The 18,606-nt window shown below is 40.3% G+C and overlaps 1 protein-coding gene across 1 annotated transcript in view; it reads left to right on the top strand.

Moving 5' to 3' along the window:
* The window catches only part of LOC103389540 (cholecystokinin receptor-like), a 35,953-nt gene extending 17,604 nt beyond the window's left edge, over positions 1–18,349 (top strand). The window contains exons 3-5 of the mRNA XM_008324982.3: positions 7,790–8,051; positions 13,689–13,816; positions 15,543–18,349. Coding sequence (XP_008323204.1) covers positions 7,790–8,051; positions 13,689–13,816; positions 15,543–16,105 — 953 coding nt within the window. The 3' untranslated portion in view covers positions 16,106–18,349. The remainder of the gene's footprint in view (positions 1–7,789; positions 8,052–13,688; positions 13,817–15,542) is intronic.
* Positions 18,350–18,606: the final 257 nt, after the last annotated feature.

Below are 18,606 nucleotides of genomic sequence, written 5' to 3'. Positions count from 1 at the left end.
ACTTTGGCTCTCTGAGCTGTGTACAGATCCTTTGGTAGTGTCTCATGTAGCGCTTAAGATTGAAATCTTCTTCTTTTTCTTCTTCTTCTTCTCTTGATTGAAATCTGGCTCCACAGAAAGGTAGCAAACACTGGGCCTTTTGTCTTTCATTTCAGTGGGATATAATAGATAACCATTCTATTAAATTTCATTTTCTCTGCACACATGGTGGATAATTCATTCGTTTTGGCATCAATTATTTAGATGACAACCCACAGGGTCGCTTTACGGTCAAACAGTACGATACCTGCATCCATCATGGAAGTCTGGATTATAAATGAGCAGAGGATGGGATAAGGTTAAATAGTCCGGAGACAAAATTAAAGAGACAAGGTGCAGGTGGAGGTGGTTTGGACGTGTGCTGAGGAAGGATGGTGGAAATATAGAACAGAGAATGTTGGAGGTGTCTCCGTGAGGTAACTGATGGACTGAAGAAAGCTGTGGAGACGGTTGGTTTCACAGAAGACGGAGCAAAGGATGGAGTAAGATGGAACAAGCTTAGTGTGAGCTGGGCCAATCATTGGTCCATAAATCTTTGCTGTCAGATGGCAGACTACAGGTCGGTACTTAACCCAACCAATCACCAAGAGAAATTTGTTGTGTCTGAAATGGGTTTGTGGGTAGGACTCTCGCTTATTTGCCAAAACTACACTACGTAGTTCTGCAAATAAGTGAGACAGAGATACATCTGATGAAAGATGGACTGCCCTGTCTGCCAGGTTTCATCAGATGCAAATTGAATTACAAAAGATAATCCTTACAAGTATAGGCTGCAGGAAGCTGTGGGAGCTCCCAGGTCACAGGTCAATATCTGGTGTTTTAAGTCACAGTTGATTTATCTCCACCAAATCCTCCTGGGTTACACAGGAGTATTACCAACAAATGATGTGGTTCTCCATCGAACCAAAGATATTATGCTGGGGGTCAATATGTGATTCTTAAATAACTGAAACAGCCCCAGCATAATATCTTTGGTTCGATATGTGATTCGATATGTGGTTCGATATGTGATTCGATATGTGATTCTTAAATAACTGAAACAGAGCAGGTTGTGGCTCTGTGGTTGCCATCGTTTGATTCTCCTCTTCAGAATGCTCCAGATGTTTTCATAGCAGACAGTCCAGTCAAGCACAGAGCACTTTTGAAAAGCACAGTTTCTCTGGTAGAGTTAATAACAAAGTGGTGCTGTAAGACTGAAACATGGGGGGATTCTCCTGTTCATTCACTCTGAGCTGATATTTTATCAACTGAACCAATATTGAAAATCACTTCATAAAATGGGAGGTAACGTTACTCTGCATGGAAGGAGTATTTACCATTGGCATTTGACGATTATTAGGAACAGGCGCAAGGAAGGAAAAACACGAGCAGCTACAGTACATGAGCATGCTGTCACAAGGTCAAGAGTTAAATAGTGACCTGAGATGAGATCATGTGACTGGGAGCTGACAGAACAACTGGCTGCTGTGTTCTCTCCGTTAGCAAAAGCTACAAAAGTAACATATGGAGAGTTACATTTTTCATCATTTTTGGAGATGTGTAAGCAGTTCCTCCTCAGTCAGTGTGATGATGTCACACGTTACTCTCTGACTTCACTTTGACTTTACTGTCAAAAGACTTTTACTTAGTAAAAAAAATCAAGACTTCAATGCCCTTGTGTCTACCATTGAACCAAGATCAGTTAGTAGGAATAATAATTATATTTATATTATTAATAATTTTATTTGTCCTGCAAATGGTAAAATATGCAAAAACATGTCAGACCAGTGTTCATGTGGCCTGGGTCTGCTGATTTTAACATCATCAGCTTATAAGAACACAAGAACTCCTTTTGGTCTGTTAAATAAAGTCTTATGTAAAAAAACAAAACAAAGTTTATTTAAGCAAAGCTTTATTCAAAGCATGAAGTACATTTGTACCTTTTCAACAAACGTGGCTTGTTTGTGCTGTGGCTCTATTTAACATGTGACCTTTTCATATTTATGAAGAAGATGACTGCTTATGTGGTGTAGCAGCGTTTAAATGTCACTCCTCTTCCCCTCGCTCTGACAGAAAGTAATTAAAAGCAATTAAGACCACAACTAGCTTAATAACCAGCTGCCACTGCTGGTGCATGGGGAAAACTCACATCAATTTAACATGTCACACACACACACACACACATGTACACACACAGTCCCCATTTCATCTGTACATACCATGAGTAAGATCTCACCCAATCAATATGCAGGATCATGGTGAGCATCCTCACGCATTGATTTCACAGCAAACCTGCCTGACAAAGTCATCTGTTAGAACACACCCATGGGACAGATAATGGCCCCATCCATCCTTTCTCACGTGAACCCATTCATCTGCCCCAAGCTTGATAACCATCATGTGAATCCTCAGAATATTATGACAGCTCTGAGATAGATGTTCCAATATTGTGCATGTACTTAGGCCCAGACATCAGGAAAGGAAGGAAGGAAAGTGAACTCCTTGTCATTGTGACACAGCTCACCACTGCACACAACCAAATGTGACCTCTACTTTTGACCCATCACCAAAGTGAACAGTGGGCAGCTTTAAGAACCAGGGAGCAGTGAGTGGGGACGGTGCCATGATCAGAGCTCCTCAGTGGTGACTTAGCTGGTGGACTAGAACCTGAAACTTTCTGGACCCAAGTCTGCTTCCTTAACCACTAAGCCACCACTCAGGTATGCAAACATGATGTAATTTCTAGCTGGGTCTGAACACACCTCCGCCCCAAGGTGCACTTTGCATAATACATTAGTATTTATAGTCTCCTCATCTCCGACAAACCGTCGGCTTTTTGTATTCAGGCTAAGAACTGGGTGTGTCACCGGGCTTAACCAGACGTACTTCCACCTGAGGAATTTAAAATACACAGTTCAATAGTTTTCCTCATTTGAAAACTTCTAGTTTTCACTCTGATTCTGACTTGAACTTAAGTTTATTGGAGGACAAACCGGGGACGGGGGGATTAGAGCACCTTCATCCTGAGAATGGAAGATAGCAAACATGTGGGTTAATTATGAACTTCTTTGTCTTAGCGCTAGTGTAATTATAATGAACTGGGCCGGACCTCCACTCCTCTCACATTAGCCTCTTTTACCTGTCCAGTATCAGAGAATGAAGTTTTAAATTAGTCATCACAACTGTGTGATAAGTCGGCTATTAATGACTTGAAGAGGCAATAAACTGGAACATTCCAGAGATGTATTTAACTGGAAACTCTCTTCTGTTAATGTTCTCTGCAGGCGAAGAATGGTGCCGTCAAAAATATAGCAAAGTCTCACGAGGTTAATTTGATGGAAATCCTCTTTTTTAATGTGGATACTGACAGAATTTTTCAAAAAAGGTTTAAAAATTTGAATCTAAAATGCTGTTTTGAAATCAAAGGATTTTATTTTCCTCAGCTTATCTTTGCTTTGATGGTTTTGCTCAGTGATCAGTGTCTCATAATTAAGCTCTTCATAATCTCTGTTTCATGTGATTGCTAAATTCTGTTACCAGGAGCAAAGCTTTTATTCTCTTATGATTGTTATAAGCCAGAATAGATTGGTCAGCCCCAGGTCCTGACTCCAGGTCCTGACTCCAGGTCCTGACCCAAGGTCAGTACCACTATGCCCTGGCAATAATAAATCAGACGGTGAGGAAGACCTGCAGTAAAGTGTTACATGTTGATGGATTTGGGTCTTGTTGTCCCGGATACAAATCTAATCTTTCAAAGAAGACGTTTTTTTTCGTTGTTGTTTGAGCTGACATCTCAACCTGCTGCTGCGTCATCACTTCCAGGTCCACCAGGGTGATACATCACCTACTGTACAAGTGCATTTCCCTCTCAGTGGAAATGTGCAGTTCCTGCCATTGGTCTTCCTTCGAAGCTCATTTGACATTGGTAGAAGATTTTCAAGGAGCAACGCAGCTCCATTTTCACACAGGCCACACCTGCTAATGGGCTTCTGAAGGCTGAGCTACTCGTCTTCATCTTTAAGTGTCCTGATGAATGTGAAGTAGATCTGGGCTACGCTAAACATAAGAAACCGATTCCACTTTAAATGACAGGAGGAAATACATTTAGATTTTTGTGCAGTTTTCATGGCCCATTGTGTTCAGTGATGACTGACTGGGAAACTCAGTCAAGTTCTAAAAATCTGTCATGTCATGAGAAACAACTCCCGTTTCGTATAGATGTGTCAATCTTCATGACTGTTATGAAAAAAAAAAACGTTGTCTCTTATTCGTCCTACAATCAGGATACTCACAGTGAAAGTCTTTGCAACTAAAACAAGCTGCCACAGGAGGCACTGTTAAGTATGTGGTTCTTCCACGGCTGGAACCCAGGACCTTCTGCGTAAGACAGGTGTAAGATCTGCTACACTATGGAACCATCAGCCATATTGTTAACCATAGAAATGGATCTTTTTTGTTGTTAATACCACTGCTCGTAGTTCAGTTTTTTCCGCGTTTGTACACAGGTTAGGTTAGTTTTATTACACAGTGACCATTGTGCTGTCTTCAATGGCCTGTTTGTAATTGTTAATGCTAAGAGCAAGTGTGTAGCAAAAATGTCAGCTAAGAAAACAGTGGTTTATATTCAGTCAAGTTGACTTACAGCATTGGAGCAAAATGAACAAGTGTTTGCATCCAGCTGTACAACTGACACAATCAATGTAAATCTCCGAGCCCATCTGTGGCACAACTATTAGCTCCTGCTGGACGAATTGAAGAATTGGATCCTCTGTCCAGGTCTCTTTCTCCTGAGCAGAATCAGAAAAGTACAGAGTCTCTGGTGAATTTCCTTCATCTACAGAAGTGTTATTGGTAAAAAAAAAAAAAATGTTGCATTCTAATTTAAGGCCGAAAAGGAACATAATGTTCATTAAGTAAACTGTGATCTCGTTTGAAGGTAAAGATTCAAAATAATGCACTTGTGAAGTCAAACAGAAACGTTTCACAAAAAAAGAAAAAGATTTTGTCTCCTGTGTCTCTGCTCCCATGTCTCTGTGTTGTTGTGTCTTGGATTTACCACAGCATTTATCCGTGCTGGAGCTGAACATCATTTGAGACTGTGAAATCTTTGTTGCTCGTCTGGCACAGAAGTAAAAACAATTACCAGGAGTTTTTTATGCCTTGGGGCTGTTTCCTCATCTGTTCCAAGTCTTTCTCTCTTGCATCTGTTCTCTCGCTCTGGAGAAGTGATACCCAGAATGTGTCCTGGATATTTCTTCAGTTGGGACCTTTTCACATTACTGTTTCATGACCCACCATCAACGCCATAAGAAAGTGACTTTTCCGAGCCAAGCCCAGGCTTTCCAACATTTTGTTTTTGCCTTTTCTGTTTGCTAAATATTAATTATCTGGGCTCAGATATTTTTGGCAAACTAGCAGCTCGCCTTATTTGAATTGAATTTAGGCCTTCTTGTCTAACTGTCATGAATTTCTAAACTTTTTGCTATTTCAAGCCATTTATTTTTTGAAATTTTTTGATTTTAAATGTTTGCTATTGCAGCCATAAATCTGTTGGTTTAAATGTCAACAATTTTGCCTCTCTTTTAGCTTTTGGGCCCTTTTTAATGTTTATTTTCACCCCCGCAGTAGACTTTACAGTTGGTAATACAAGTAGATTAAATAGTGCCCCCCCCCACCTCCTTTGAGTTTGAGACCCCTGACCTAATGTTTTAGAAAAATACTATCTATCTCTCCAGCTACAGTGACTTACTCACTAAATATCAATACATATATGAAATATATATATTATATATTTATCAACACAGCCAGAAATGACAGCGATTACTGTTTCAAAAGGCGACTGATGTACTTTCAACACAAATTCTTTTTTTTTAAATATGATGCTGCAAAGGAGGGTAGCACAAGGAACTAAATTCCCACAGATCTCAGTGTGAGTTGTTATTGAGAAAAGGATCAAATGCCTTGAAGCATTAGTGAAGGAGCTCCCCTCCCCCATCTCCCCCCATCTCCCCCAGCCACCCATACCCTCCCCTGTGTGGGATTTGGTCTTTCAGTGTCTCAGCTCTAAACTACATGAAAGAGACACGGTGTGTGGGAGACTAACTCCCTGCACTGTTGACTGTACCACCACCACCACCACCTCCACCACCACCACCTCCACCCACCTCCTTCTGCTCAGAACTGGAGGTAAATATTCTTCTGTCCGGTCGGCAGTCACACTTACTGCAAGGAAAATCTTGCCCTAGTTTCAGACTTGTAACATGGAATACTCGTATTCCAGGAAGCTCGTATCTCAGGCGTTTCACTGTATATTCATTATAATATACGTATATGTGACTGTGTGTGTTGATATTTCAGACTTCTAGAGCCAGTGGCTTATGCTGTCCTTTTTCAGTGAAAGCTGAAAATCAACTTTTTGAATTAAAACCCCAGATAGTCCATCACTGTTTTTCGGTAACAGCGACAGTGTCAGTGAGATTTATTTAAACCCACAAAATGACTTATTGGAAATCAATGACAGAGAGAGCAATAACTCAGCAAAAACATTGAGTTATGGATTTGAATAGTTGATTTTTGGTTTGGAGAGTTAGTGGTTCATGAACATGGCTCCTTTCTGAAAGAAGTTGTGCATTTTATAAACTGTCTGCACCGATGCACTGATGTTGTAGAGCTGCACTGAGGAGCTTCTCTCAGTCTTCGCTCAAAGACAAAAGACATTCAGACGTCTTGGGAGACTGACATCCTCTTTGTTCCTGAGTAACTCTACATGTCAGCTCTTTTGTTCCGCTATCGCTCGTTTAGATAAAGGCCCACTCCGCACTTTCATCAAACTCCAAATCTCATCAAATCCCACATTAAATATCCTCTCATTTCTTCAGTATCTTCTCATTCCTGCCTGGCCACCGTGCACTCACTGTGCGCCTGTTCAGATTTAACTGCAGCAAATACATTCATAGATCCTTAATCTTTGAGCAACCGGTAAAAGAGAACTCAAAAATGCTTTTTAAAAAATCGTTTTATCTATTATCAATCCCCGAAAGACAATTAAGCCAAGCAATGGATGAAATCTTCTTGGCTGAGTCGTACGGCCGCTCGCCGCTCGAATACTAAAGACTTTCAGATATATGTGCGCTAAAAATGTCAGATGAGCTGAGGTGAAACCATCGATTCATTCAAGCAGGTATGGAATCGTTAATGGTGTTTTTGTCGCACCCTTGAATCGCTGCCCACCTGCTGAGCGTGCTGCGGTCATGAATATTCATGCATGTAAATCTGACTGGAACTTTCACCAGGTCGGAATCAATTTTGACCAGGTCAAAGCCTAGAGACAGTGACACTGTTCATATCACAGGCTCTAGTGGACTTTTATAATGATTTTCAAGGGCGTGTAATAAATAAATAAAATAGAATCAAAAACAATAAAAAGCAAAGATAAAAGCTTAGATCTTGGATAAGAAATAGTTGAACCAGAATATGTCCTTATAAATATGGTTAATAAGTACTAACCTCAACTACTAGTTAACGTTGGTCTTAAAGGTCACTTTGTCTCTATTTTGTCCTTATGTCTTTCTTCTGTCCTCACAGATTCTAAATGCAGTTCATCACTTCCTTTTCAACAACAAATAGTCGTTGCTCCACAGTCCACAGTATTAAATCTTTACAGTTGCCCCCCGTGTGTGTGTATGTGTGTGTGTGTGTGTGTGTGTGTGTGTTGCCCTTCATCATCATCATCAGCCTCCTCACACTTGTTATTTTGTGTCCTCCCCTGCAGGGATCTCCGTCAGCATCTCCACCTTCAGTCTTGTGGCCATTGCCATTGAAAGGTACAGCGCCATCTGCAACCCGCTCAAGTCCCGCGTGTGGCAGACGCGTTCGCACGCCTACCGCGTCATCACTGCCACTTGGGTGCTGTCGCTGCTAATTATGATTCCGTACCCTGTGTTCAGCAAGATCAGAACCTTTCCAAAGAGCAATGGCACAGAGGGACGGATGTGTCGCCTGGACTGGCCCAGTCAGGCCGTGGAGCAGAGCTGGTGAGCACATTATCACAAAGCAACAGCTTTACCTCAACAAGGGTGTGTTTTTTTTTTTTTTGCAAAAACAGGTGTTAAAGTAAATAGAGCAGACACACCAGTCCACTGAAGAGTGTAAATGTCTTGGTATCTATCTTAGTGATTCCAGTTCGATTGTGCAGTGAATTAGCTGCCAAATCTACAGCTGCCGACCAGCGCCTGTAAATGGGTGTTAGAACAGGAGAGCCCAAAATAACCACCTGTAAACACTTTCACAGCTCTGTCATGTCATTATTTTCACACAGGACAAGTCAGCGATTGAATTTCAAGTTTCAATTTGTGGATCTGTTAAAAGACCAGAGTGAGAGAGAAAAAACAGGCATCACTGAAAAAAAGAAACAAGTTCAATAAACCTCTGATCAAAACTATAAAACAAACAAAAGTGTCCTGCTTTTCAGAAACATTGTCGTACGTCAAAGATGTCAACGTGTCATCGGTTCAACCATGAGTGGAATGGCCGTTACAATGAGGGCAAAATACAGCCGTACAGGTCAACAACATTAGTTCAGGTATAAAGACTCGCTCTAAAAATAAGTAGCTCAGAGTGGAGGTCACAGTATTTATGTACAGATCTATGTCGCTCAAATATGTTCAACCGTGAAACACAGCTTTGAATGGATGCATTTCTGCCAATGCATTCTGTCAAAAAACACAACTGTTGTGCTGAAACACATTTCCCTAATATGGTAATAGCCGGTTACTGTCAAATGGTCAAAGGAAGACTGGACTGGAGTCATGGGAACAAGTGTCTGTGTGAGGCTTTCATATCAACAGAGTCAAGCCAATTAAACCACTTCCTCCAGTCCCATAAGAATGTTTTTGATTTGCCATGTTGCTGCACTGGTGATGTTTATCTCTGGCTGACTTAATGACAAAGTTGTAGCACTTTTCTTGGTGTTTGGTGTTTTGTTTTGAACTCTGACACATGTCAAATGAGGGCGTCCAAGCCTAGAATAAGGATTTCTTTGCCTCTGGCTTTTGTTGCAGTAGAGGGGTTGGTTTGAAGACCGAAGTGTCCAACCAGACAAGGCTTTCTAAAAACATTGATAGAATTAACCAAGTAAAACTGGTCTGGTCTTGTTTACCACGCTAACTGAAAATATATTAAATGACAAATAAATATAAAAAATATTCACTGGTTCCGTTTGAACACCTGAATGTCACATCGACTTAGACCTAGGCCACGTCGAGACCTGACATCTTGCTTTAATAAGGTCACAACCAACGTTTTTCAGCATATTCTCGTGGTATGACCACTGACCTTTTGAGATAATGCAGCCTACTCATTACACCTTAATGCGCGATTTATTTCACATGATGAGAATTGTCAGGCATTTGTATTCTTTACAATTGATTTGCGACACATCGTTTCATCCCGGTCGATCACCAGTATTTGACACAATAAATGAAAATAAATGAACTTTAACAAGAACATTTTCATTTTCCTCTATGTCCTGTGCAGGTTTCATATGTCCACTACATTTACACAGTGGGAAATCCCAGAACAATTACTTTACAGCTTTATATTCAATATATCAAGACTTTTATGGTTTTCAACCTGCCATGTGACGTGCCAGTGAATTGTCCAGGGTCTACCCCACCTTCACCTGGGAGAGGCTCCCGTGACCCCATCCCCTTCTAACACCTCTCCCACACTCCCACTACAACCCCGTAAAGAAATACGAGGTAAATACTCTGAACCCCATGATCTGGTCGACCGTGAACTGATTTTACAGAAAAAAACATTTTCTTTTTTTCAAAGAAAATTTGCAAATTGCGTTGCTGTACAAACATGTAATCCGAATGTAAATATATTCAACTCTCCTAGTCCTCAACAGTTTGGGAAGCAACACATAAAAGCATGCATTTTTAGGAACACCGAACCGATTTTTCCCCAACAATGTGCATACAGTATATAATGGAATGCAAATGAATAAAATAAATATTAGCTGAAGCTTTTAGCATTTAGGTAGTGATGGCACAGAAAGGTCATTTTTGATTCAAACCTGTGAACAGAAGCCTTAAGGATGGTTAACAAGTCAGAGTGTAAAATGTTAATGAACTCATTATGTGGTGGATTGTTGTTAAAGATCCAAAGATGAGCTTCTGTTTGACTTTAATTAGAAACTGTACTCAAAAGGCCAGGGTTTTCAGGAGAGCACGGTCACTGCAGCATTCAGGGGAGCTGAATAGGAGAGTAGAATCTCTGTAGAAGGCAGTTTTGTGTGTGTGTGTGAGTATGTGTGTGTGTGTGTGTTTGCCATTATGGTAGTCGAAGACTGCGTATGTCACCATTAGGCCGTTGTTTTATATCAGAACGATTCTTTTTCCACGGCTTCACGCTGAGAAACAGGCAGAGGTAAACTTTACTGAAAGGTCAGCGGAGTAATGATCAGTCCCACCACGGCCAAGGTTTATTGTGTATCAGAATGGTTGACTACACTGCTACAGGCTCGCCAACGACCAACAAACCCAACTGCATTGTTAGAGAAACATGGACGTATTAGCAGTTAGGAGATAGATAGTGTGGATCTACTACTGTGGGATGGAGTATCTCCCAGGATCTGTGGATGAACCACTGTCTGCAGGAAGGCACCATTAGAATGAAGGAGGACGCTGAACACCACTGAAACCTTGTACATCACTGGACTTGACAGGCTTTTTTGGTCAATCTCTCTGAAGGGATCTTTTTCTTTTTCTTTTTCTTTTTCTTTGACAGTCTCTTAAACCCCTAAGCTTCTCTGGGAGTTTCTCATTCATAGGAGACCAGCTAATTAGTCTGCTCTGTTTAAGAGAATCAGAAGGAGGAGGAGGAAGCATAAAAGAGAGACTTAGATGTCAAACTTCCAGATATGTCAACGCCAGCAGGGCGCTATAAAGCTTTAATTGACAGTGTAACTGCATGTGCTGAGATAATCTCTTAAACAGCACTGAAATTAAGGAATAAAACTGAGAGATCACATTTGTCATCTTTACGCTAATGAAAAAAATGGCATCAGGTCTTAAAGATATTCATTCACTGTGTACGATGTGATAATATGGAAAATAATGGTGGTATAATTCATGCAAAGGCATCATGTAAACAGAACTACCCCACCAAAAAAATATATAATTTAAATATAACAACACAACAGTTGCCTTTTTTATTAAAAGTTTACATCTATTAATGGACACCCAGATGGAACCTCATCCATCACTGAGTGCCTTTTGTGGACAGCGGTGCATTTCCAGCACCTTCCCCCTGCGTGTTCCCACTCTCTGGTGCAGCTCCACCTGCTGACAGTCTTTGTCTCACAGACTCTCTGTATCAAACGGCAGTCTTTGGTCTTTGGTAAATAGGAAGTGACAGGGTTCAGAGGGATCCCCAGTCTTTTTCCATCCCCGCTGGTGCTTTCATGTGCTGACTGATGTTCACCACAGATAGCGGTGTTTAAGAAGTACTTGGGCTGAATAAGACGAATCAAAAGAGACACATGTTTGGCTGAAACGAGCATATGATCAAAGCCAAATTGGTGCTTTATCCTGAGCTCATTTGTTCTCCGCTTTACAACAGTCTCCTGTCCCATAAACATCTGCGAGATCCTTTAGGTGAAGCATTTTTGAAACAGCACTGCATAGTACGAGGTGAAATAGGCAGTGGTTTTATGGTGTTTTCATGGGCCTGTAAAATATATGGTTATCTTTTGTAGTTTCTAAGCAGTCACTCTTGTTCTTAGAGTGAGTGAAGGAAGTTCATTTATATGAGTGGTGAAAGACACCAGGGCGAGGTCATCGACTTGTGCTGCAAAACAGCACAGTACGGTGGGAGGTGTGCACATAGGAGCTGATTAGTAGTAGTCATGTGGCCAGCACTGGTGGTCACCAGAGAAACAATCAGCTCAGTCATTTGGCAGTTTTTTTACACAGATTGCCTTTCCTGGCAAACCCACTGTGTGTTATCTTGGGACCAAACACTAGGTGGCCTGGTACCATTTCCCCAAAAACTCACAGTAGTAATCAAACCCCTGTCTTTGGACTGAAAATTGACCAATCAAACGCTATCAATTCATCAGTTGACTAATCCAAGTTTTGTACTTTGAGATGATACACGTTAATACTTCTACACTGTCCTAACACTGACTTGGACAGAGGCTGAGTCGAAGTAGAGATAAGTACACAACCCAACTGTAGTCCTTGTCAACTATACTCAGACATGACTCTGAATTTAGAGTTTAAAATAAAGTAACTCTTGCTTTTCAAAATACAAAAGAATTTTCTAAATATTTTCACCGTTGCATAACACACGTAGACCTCTGACTGCAGTTTTGACTTATTCGTGCACATTCAAAAGAAATACATTGTTATGAAAACAAAAAGTTTTTCAAATGTATGTTCACGGGATTTTTGTATAAATTTTTATATACATTTGATATTAGTGCCAACATTAACATCTTTTTCACTCACAGCAGCCAAATGCTGTGTTTGTACAGACCTGCAGCTCCAGTATCTCCTGTCTCCTCCGTGCTTTCACGTCTCCATCTCTCTCAGCCAAGGCTGCACTGTCACGAGTTTTTTCCCTGCAGCACAGTTTGACATTTGTTCTTGTCTTAAGAAAATTAGTCCTTTGCGGTTTGGGAAAGCAAACTTCACAGTAACACCTCAGCCTCGGGACAAATACACAGTCGTTTCAGTGAACACGTGATATCAAATTATTATTTTTATGATCATTGTCGGTACCTGATGTCAATGATTGTAAGAGAAAGTAGAAGAAAATAGACATAAAGCTAGTGACAGGTGATACAAGTATTATTAAGTTGATACGATACCAATTTCATTATACCACTATTGATATTTTGTGTGATTTTTTTTCACCCAATAAAATAAATAAAAACATTTTTTAACCAAAACAATAATACATATTTATAGTTTAATTGCCACCATTAAAGGACAAAGATGTGACTTGACCACTGCTCTTGACCACTGCTCTTCTGGTCAGTGGTCATGTGACATGAATGGATCAGTAGCACAAAGCCTATAAGTAGTAAGTTACCCTAAAATATTTTTAGGGTAACTATACATTTTTCATTTATTAATTAGTTAGATACTGAACTTAATGAGAGTTATCGATACTCAGGTGAGTCCAACCTGGAATTCTTTTTCAGTTGGTGGAAAATTCCAGCATGTTTAGTATTGCTTAAACCAGTGATTCCCAACCACTGGGCTGTGGCACACTAGTGTGCCGTGAGAGATCGTTGGGTGTGCCGTGGAAAATTATCCAATTTCACTTAATTGGGTGAAAGTGTCTTTCATCAATTCCTGCCGGTATATCAGCGTTGTCTTCAACTAAACAGGTCCAGATTTTAGTCAATTATGAGGTCATTTAAACTAGAAGATTATTATATTTCTTTTTTTTATCTATTTATCTACTTTTTGTGAGATTTTTGTTTGGTGGTGTGCTGTGGTGTTTTGCCTGATGATATATATGTGCCGTGGCTCAAAAAAGGTTGGGAAACACTGGCTTAAACAACTCTAAGGGAAAATAAAATGAGACAGTTTGACGATTGAAGATTTACACATTGATCTTTCTGTCTTTTATGACATTGTGTGCTTGTTTTTCAGGTATGTGTTGCTGCTCTTCATCCTCTTCTTCATCCCGGGGATTGTGATGATGGTAGCCTACGGCCTGATCTCCAGAGAACTCTATCGAGGCATGAAGTTCGAGCTGGGCCAGAACACAGAGAGTGCTGGTGAGTTTCACGATCGATTCAATCATAGCAGAGGACCAAATCGATTCCAGTCACAGCAGGAACAGCAGCATCTCCTCTGGCTTCTTAGGTGAAGCAGCAGGGAATTACATTAGAAAGAGAATAGGGTGCAAAATATCATTAGACGGGACCAGTGCATTTCGAACAAGGGCAGTGATTCAGTCTTTTTCAGTCTTTAGGTCATGTGCTGTTCATCAGTCATGAGCCCTCATTCCCATATAACAGACAATTATTAGTATGTTCTGTGCGGTATGTTTTTTTGCCTTAAGCAGAGAACAACATTTTCTGCCTATAGATTCCACACCTGTTTCACTTGAAACCACTAGTGGGTTTTGGTCTCTACAGTACCTACACCAGGAGCCCAGGTTTCCAAGGAGACCAGTGCAGTGTGAGAGTTTATGGGCATACTACTGTTATCATACTTTTTTTTTAAACAGAAGGAACGTCAACCAACGACTGTTTTGCATTGTTATGATTTCTGTTAAATAAACCTCCATCTTGATGGAATTATTGGATATACAGCTCGTCATTGTCCAAATGTGTTAAAGTGTTTTAAAAGTTAGAGTAATTATATTAAACTATACAAATAAAAGTAACGCAGGCGATACGTTCGGCCTAACACTGATATAAATAATGACCTTAAAATAAAACCAACTGGAATCCAACTCTGAACTAGGAAAGGATTCTCAACAATTATCTGCGTTGGTTGTTTTAAAAAAATCCTTAGTGTGCTGACGTCAATTCTGTTTATACAGAAGAAAACTGAGTAAGAAATATATAAAAAAGCTGTCTTTATGTAGATTGCAGTGTTCAGCTCTGCAGTTCCAACCAGCTGCACAGTGTACCCAGGGTTAAAGCTGTGTACCATGTTAAAAGATACTGTATGTAAAGGAACACTTGAAATCCAATTTGAGGAGCCAGAGAATAGACTTGGACGCATCTGTGGGCAACTGATATCAGTTGGATTGCAAACCAGCCAGCAGTGCTTTGAATTAGATTTGAGACTCATCACAAATTCTCATTTTATTCTTTCTCCCACTTCTAAATCCATGGTGCTGAGTCACAAGGTTTAATTTCTCGATCCATGTTGTTTTGTGAGACTATTGTGTTTATCACTGTCCTATTATTGTCAAAATCCTGGGCCTGTCTGCAGAGAAGGAGGGACATGTCAGGAAATGTTTTAGAGGTTAGTGTTTTAGTCTGTAGAAAGTGTACAGCTGAAAAAATGGAATCAGGGTTTGGATCTTAAAAAAAAAAGAAGCTGCTCAGAGCAGGTGACCTCCAGTTCACTGTCACTTCCTTTTATTAAACATTATTGTTAATGCTACTGCTAATGCATTAAAATAAAAATTAAAAATTTTTGCAGTTTAGAAGATATTTTTAAAATAGTGGTTGTCTAATTGGCAGCCGCCAGGGGGCGTTAGAGGGCCCAAGAATGTTGGAGGTTTTTGATGGTACCTGAACAGACCTCATGTGACAGCTGCAATTTGGACATGACACGTCATGATCTGTGTCCAGAAGCTAGTGCTGTTTGGGAGTCTTAGCATAGAACAGTTTGAGAACTGCAACTGATAACTGACATTTACCTTCAGAGTTATCTTACTGTACTGTTGGGCCTGGAACCACGCCCTTACAGAAAGGCAGTGGAGGTAGCAGATGTCAGCAGACTGCCACAAACTAACTAACCCTCGATCTTGACCCTCCACAGCCCAAAAGAACGGTGTGAGCAAGGCTGCTGCAGCAGCTACCAATGACGACGACGACGGCTGCTACGTCCAGGTAGTTAAAAAACCCTCCTCTGCTGTTGAGCTCCCGACCCTCTCTGCCTCATCGGGTGCCCCTCAGGCCAAGACTGAGCGTGCTCGCAGCAACACCAGCGAGGCCAAGCTTCAGGCCAAGAAGCGGGTCGTCCGCATGCTTTTGGTGATCGTGGCGCTCTTTTTCATCTGCTGGATGCCCCTGTATTTTGCCAACACCTGGAGAGCCTTTGACCTGAGGTCAGCGGTTAAAGCGCTCTCAGGAGCTCCCATCTCGTTCATCCACCTGCTGTCCTACACCTCTGCCTGCGTCAACCCCATCATCTACTGCTTCATGAACATGCGCTTCCGTAAGGCCCTGATCGCCACGTTTGCCTGCTGCTGTCGCAATCGCCTGTGCCGCCAGTTCCCCTGCTGCGGTAGGAACGGAGGAGAGGACGCCGTCACAGCAACAACCATGGCCACCTCGGTGTCGAAAGTAACCTACGCTACTGTCAGCACCACTGCCACCTAATAAGCAGGCTGTCAAAAGTTCATGGTCCATACTCGAAAAAAGTTCACTGCGTGCACCCTTCTGATGTTTCAGTGAAGTGTCTTCTTGTCTCCTATTGTCTTTTACAGTCTTCTTTTAAAGGTTTGTCCAGAGGTTGTGAGTATGGTCAGGAGGAACTCTCTGTGGTCTTTTATGTTTTCATGTATGAACATCCACAGTGTTGTATCCTGAATGGATTATCAAGTGCCTGTGCTCTCTGTGGGTCTCTGAGTTTGGTGGGATGGTTACTCACAAAGACATAATTATATTTAAGAGATAATATTCCAACTGGAACTCTAATCTTTACAACATTTTAACTATAGTTTGTGCCAAAGCTTTATTTCTGATGAACCACAAGTCTTGATCTTCATTTACAATATCTCTCGCTCTCTTTCACTCTCTCTCTCTCTCTCTCTCTCCTCTTTATTACAAAACTATATGAATTAAGGCTGTGCAGTTTGAAGAGGTAGAACCCAAAGTGTCCTCACGTCTCTGTCCCAACTGTAATCTGAAGCCCTTAAGTATGGTTTGTCTCACTACTCATTGTGTATAGGAGATGAAAACATTTGTTATCCAGATAAAAAGCCTTATGAATTTATCCTGCATATTTATTCTGTATAGACATATTGAGGAGAAATGTGCTTACACTATAATTATTCTTTGGGCCGTTTCACACAGGTTGTCCAACATGTTGTTGTTGTTATTTTTCCATGTTATTTATTTGTGTATTGAACTATTATCCAGTTGATGACCAATAGTGTTTTACTGAGTGACTTTGTAGCTGTTTTTGTCTCTGATCAATCTTCACTTGGGTTTGAGTTTTGCTTGTCAGAGTTACACATATGACACCATGACCATATGAGTTCATGGTGTTTTTGTTTTTTCTAATTTATTTTTTTTAAATCACTGTTAGGACTATTCAAAGGATGGATGGGAATACTCAAGTCAGTGTAAAAAACAACAACTTAATATCGAGGTGTGAAAGAACTGTTCTTAGTAAAAGCGTCACTCTTTTGTTCGATTGGTTTCAAAATATTTGTTTACTTTAGCTTCAAGATGGCAACAAATACTAGACTAGACCAAAAAACTAAAAACTACAAAATGACAGTGATTAATACAGTAAACTAATTTGAAATGTCAGCTATTTCCTGGGTGAGCTTGGGTCTCATTCGACTTGTCTGCTGTTTCCAGGACTGCTCTGGAACTGGTACAGAAGCTAGTTGAGCTAATGAAGACAACAGGACTAGCTGAGCTACTTCAGTTTGACAGACTGCAGTGTAATACTTGTCTTTATATTTCAGAGAATGGACACACTGTAGGGTTAGGTCAGTATACTGCAGCCTGATTCACAGAATACTGAATATAGGAATCTTATTGTGACCTACTATACATGAATGCTAAGTTGGCTGAAAAATGAGGCCAACATATTTAGTTTGGCCATATATTCTGTGTGAGGCCCAGACTTGAATCTATAAACTACACAAGGCCACAGCCAAATATTTAAAAGCAGTAAAGATTTTAAAATGTTAAAAATGTACTTCCTTGTTACTTGAGTTAGGGGACCATTCATTACATGGTGTTTTCATGAGAGAATACTATGTATACCAAAATGGTAGACCATATGATGTAGTATTTTAGTCACACAGTAGCAAATTCAACGATAAGCTTAGAACATCTCCCCGATGCGGTGACTGGATATACAGTAATCGTATTTATGATGGCCATAGTTTGTTGTCCCAGAATTACAACAGTGACTTCAGAGAACCAACGGAATTAGAACTGACACAACTGACTGTCAGTCTGAGCGAATCAAATACAACTTTTGTTTTGGCACAATGTATACAAGGTGTTACATGAGGGTCTTTAAGACTAGTCTTTACAGTGACTTCAACGACTTGCTTGGTTGTTCTGCTGTTAATACTGTCTAAAATATAAAACAGAAAGCTGGGACTGTTATGAAGAAATGTGAACTTTAAAATGTCTGTCAAAAATCTTGATGTTCATGCTTTCTGTACAGGTGTGTTGTATTTGGGTTTTTTTTACATTTGTCTTTTTAGCAATGACTGTCCTTTCTTTGAAGTTAAAATAGTCATGGTTTATGTGAATATGTAAGAAAGAAAATTCACTTCCAACATATTTAAAAACTGTTTTTCTGTGTTACTTTAAGTGTGAAAAGGCCTTGATTGTGTCAGCCTTGAATAATAAATACCGGTGTGTAGCAATTTATTCGTGGTTATCAAACGTTTCTGTATGCATCACTCACTTTTATATGATAAAGGGCATCAAAGTCTGGGGGGAAAAGTTCTCACTAGTCAAAAGACATTAAAGTTGCAAAATACATCATACTGTCGTACCTTATCGTTAAGCAATATGTTCTGGTTTCTGCGTAGGAAAAATACTTATTACTCAATCAACAATGACACAGTGTTAATATAATAGGATGCTATTTTGCACCAAAGAAATTTAATTGGGTTTTATTGTGA

The sequence above is a fragment of the Cynoglossus semilaevis genome, chromosome 14 (assembly GCF_000523025.1).
Source record: "Cynoglossus semilaevis isolate Cse_v1.0 chromosome 14, Cse_v1.0, whole genome shotgun sequence".
NCBI classification, from domain to species: domain Eukaryota; kingdom Metazoa; phylum Chordata; class Actinopteri; order Pleuronectiformes; family Cynoglossidae; genus Cynoglossus; species Cynoglossus semilaevis.
This window is presented reverse-complemented; position numbering and strand designations above follow the sequence as displayed.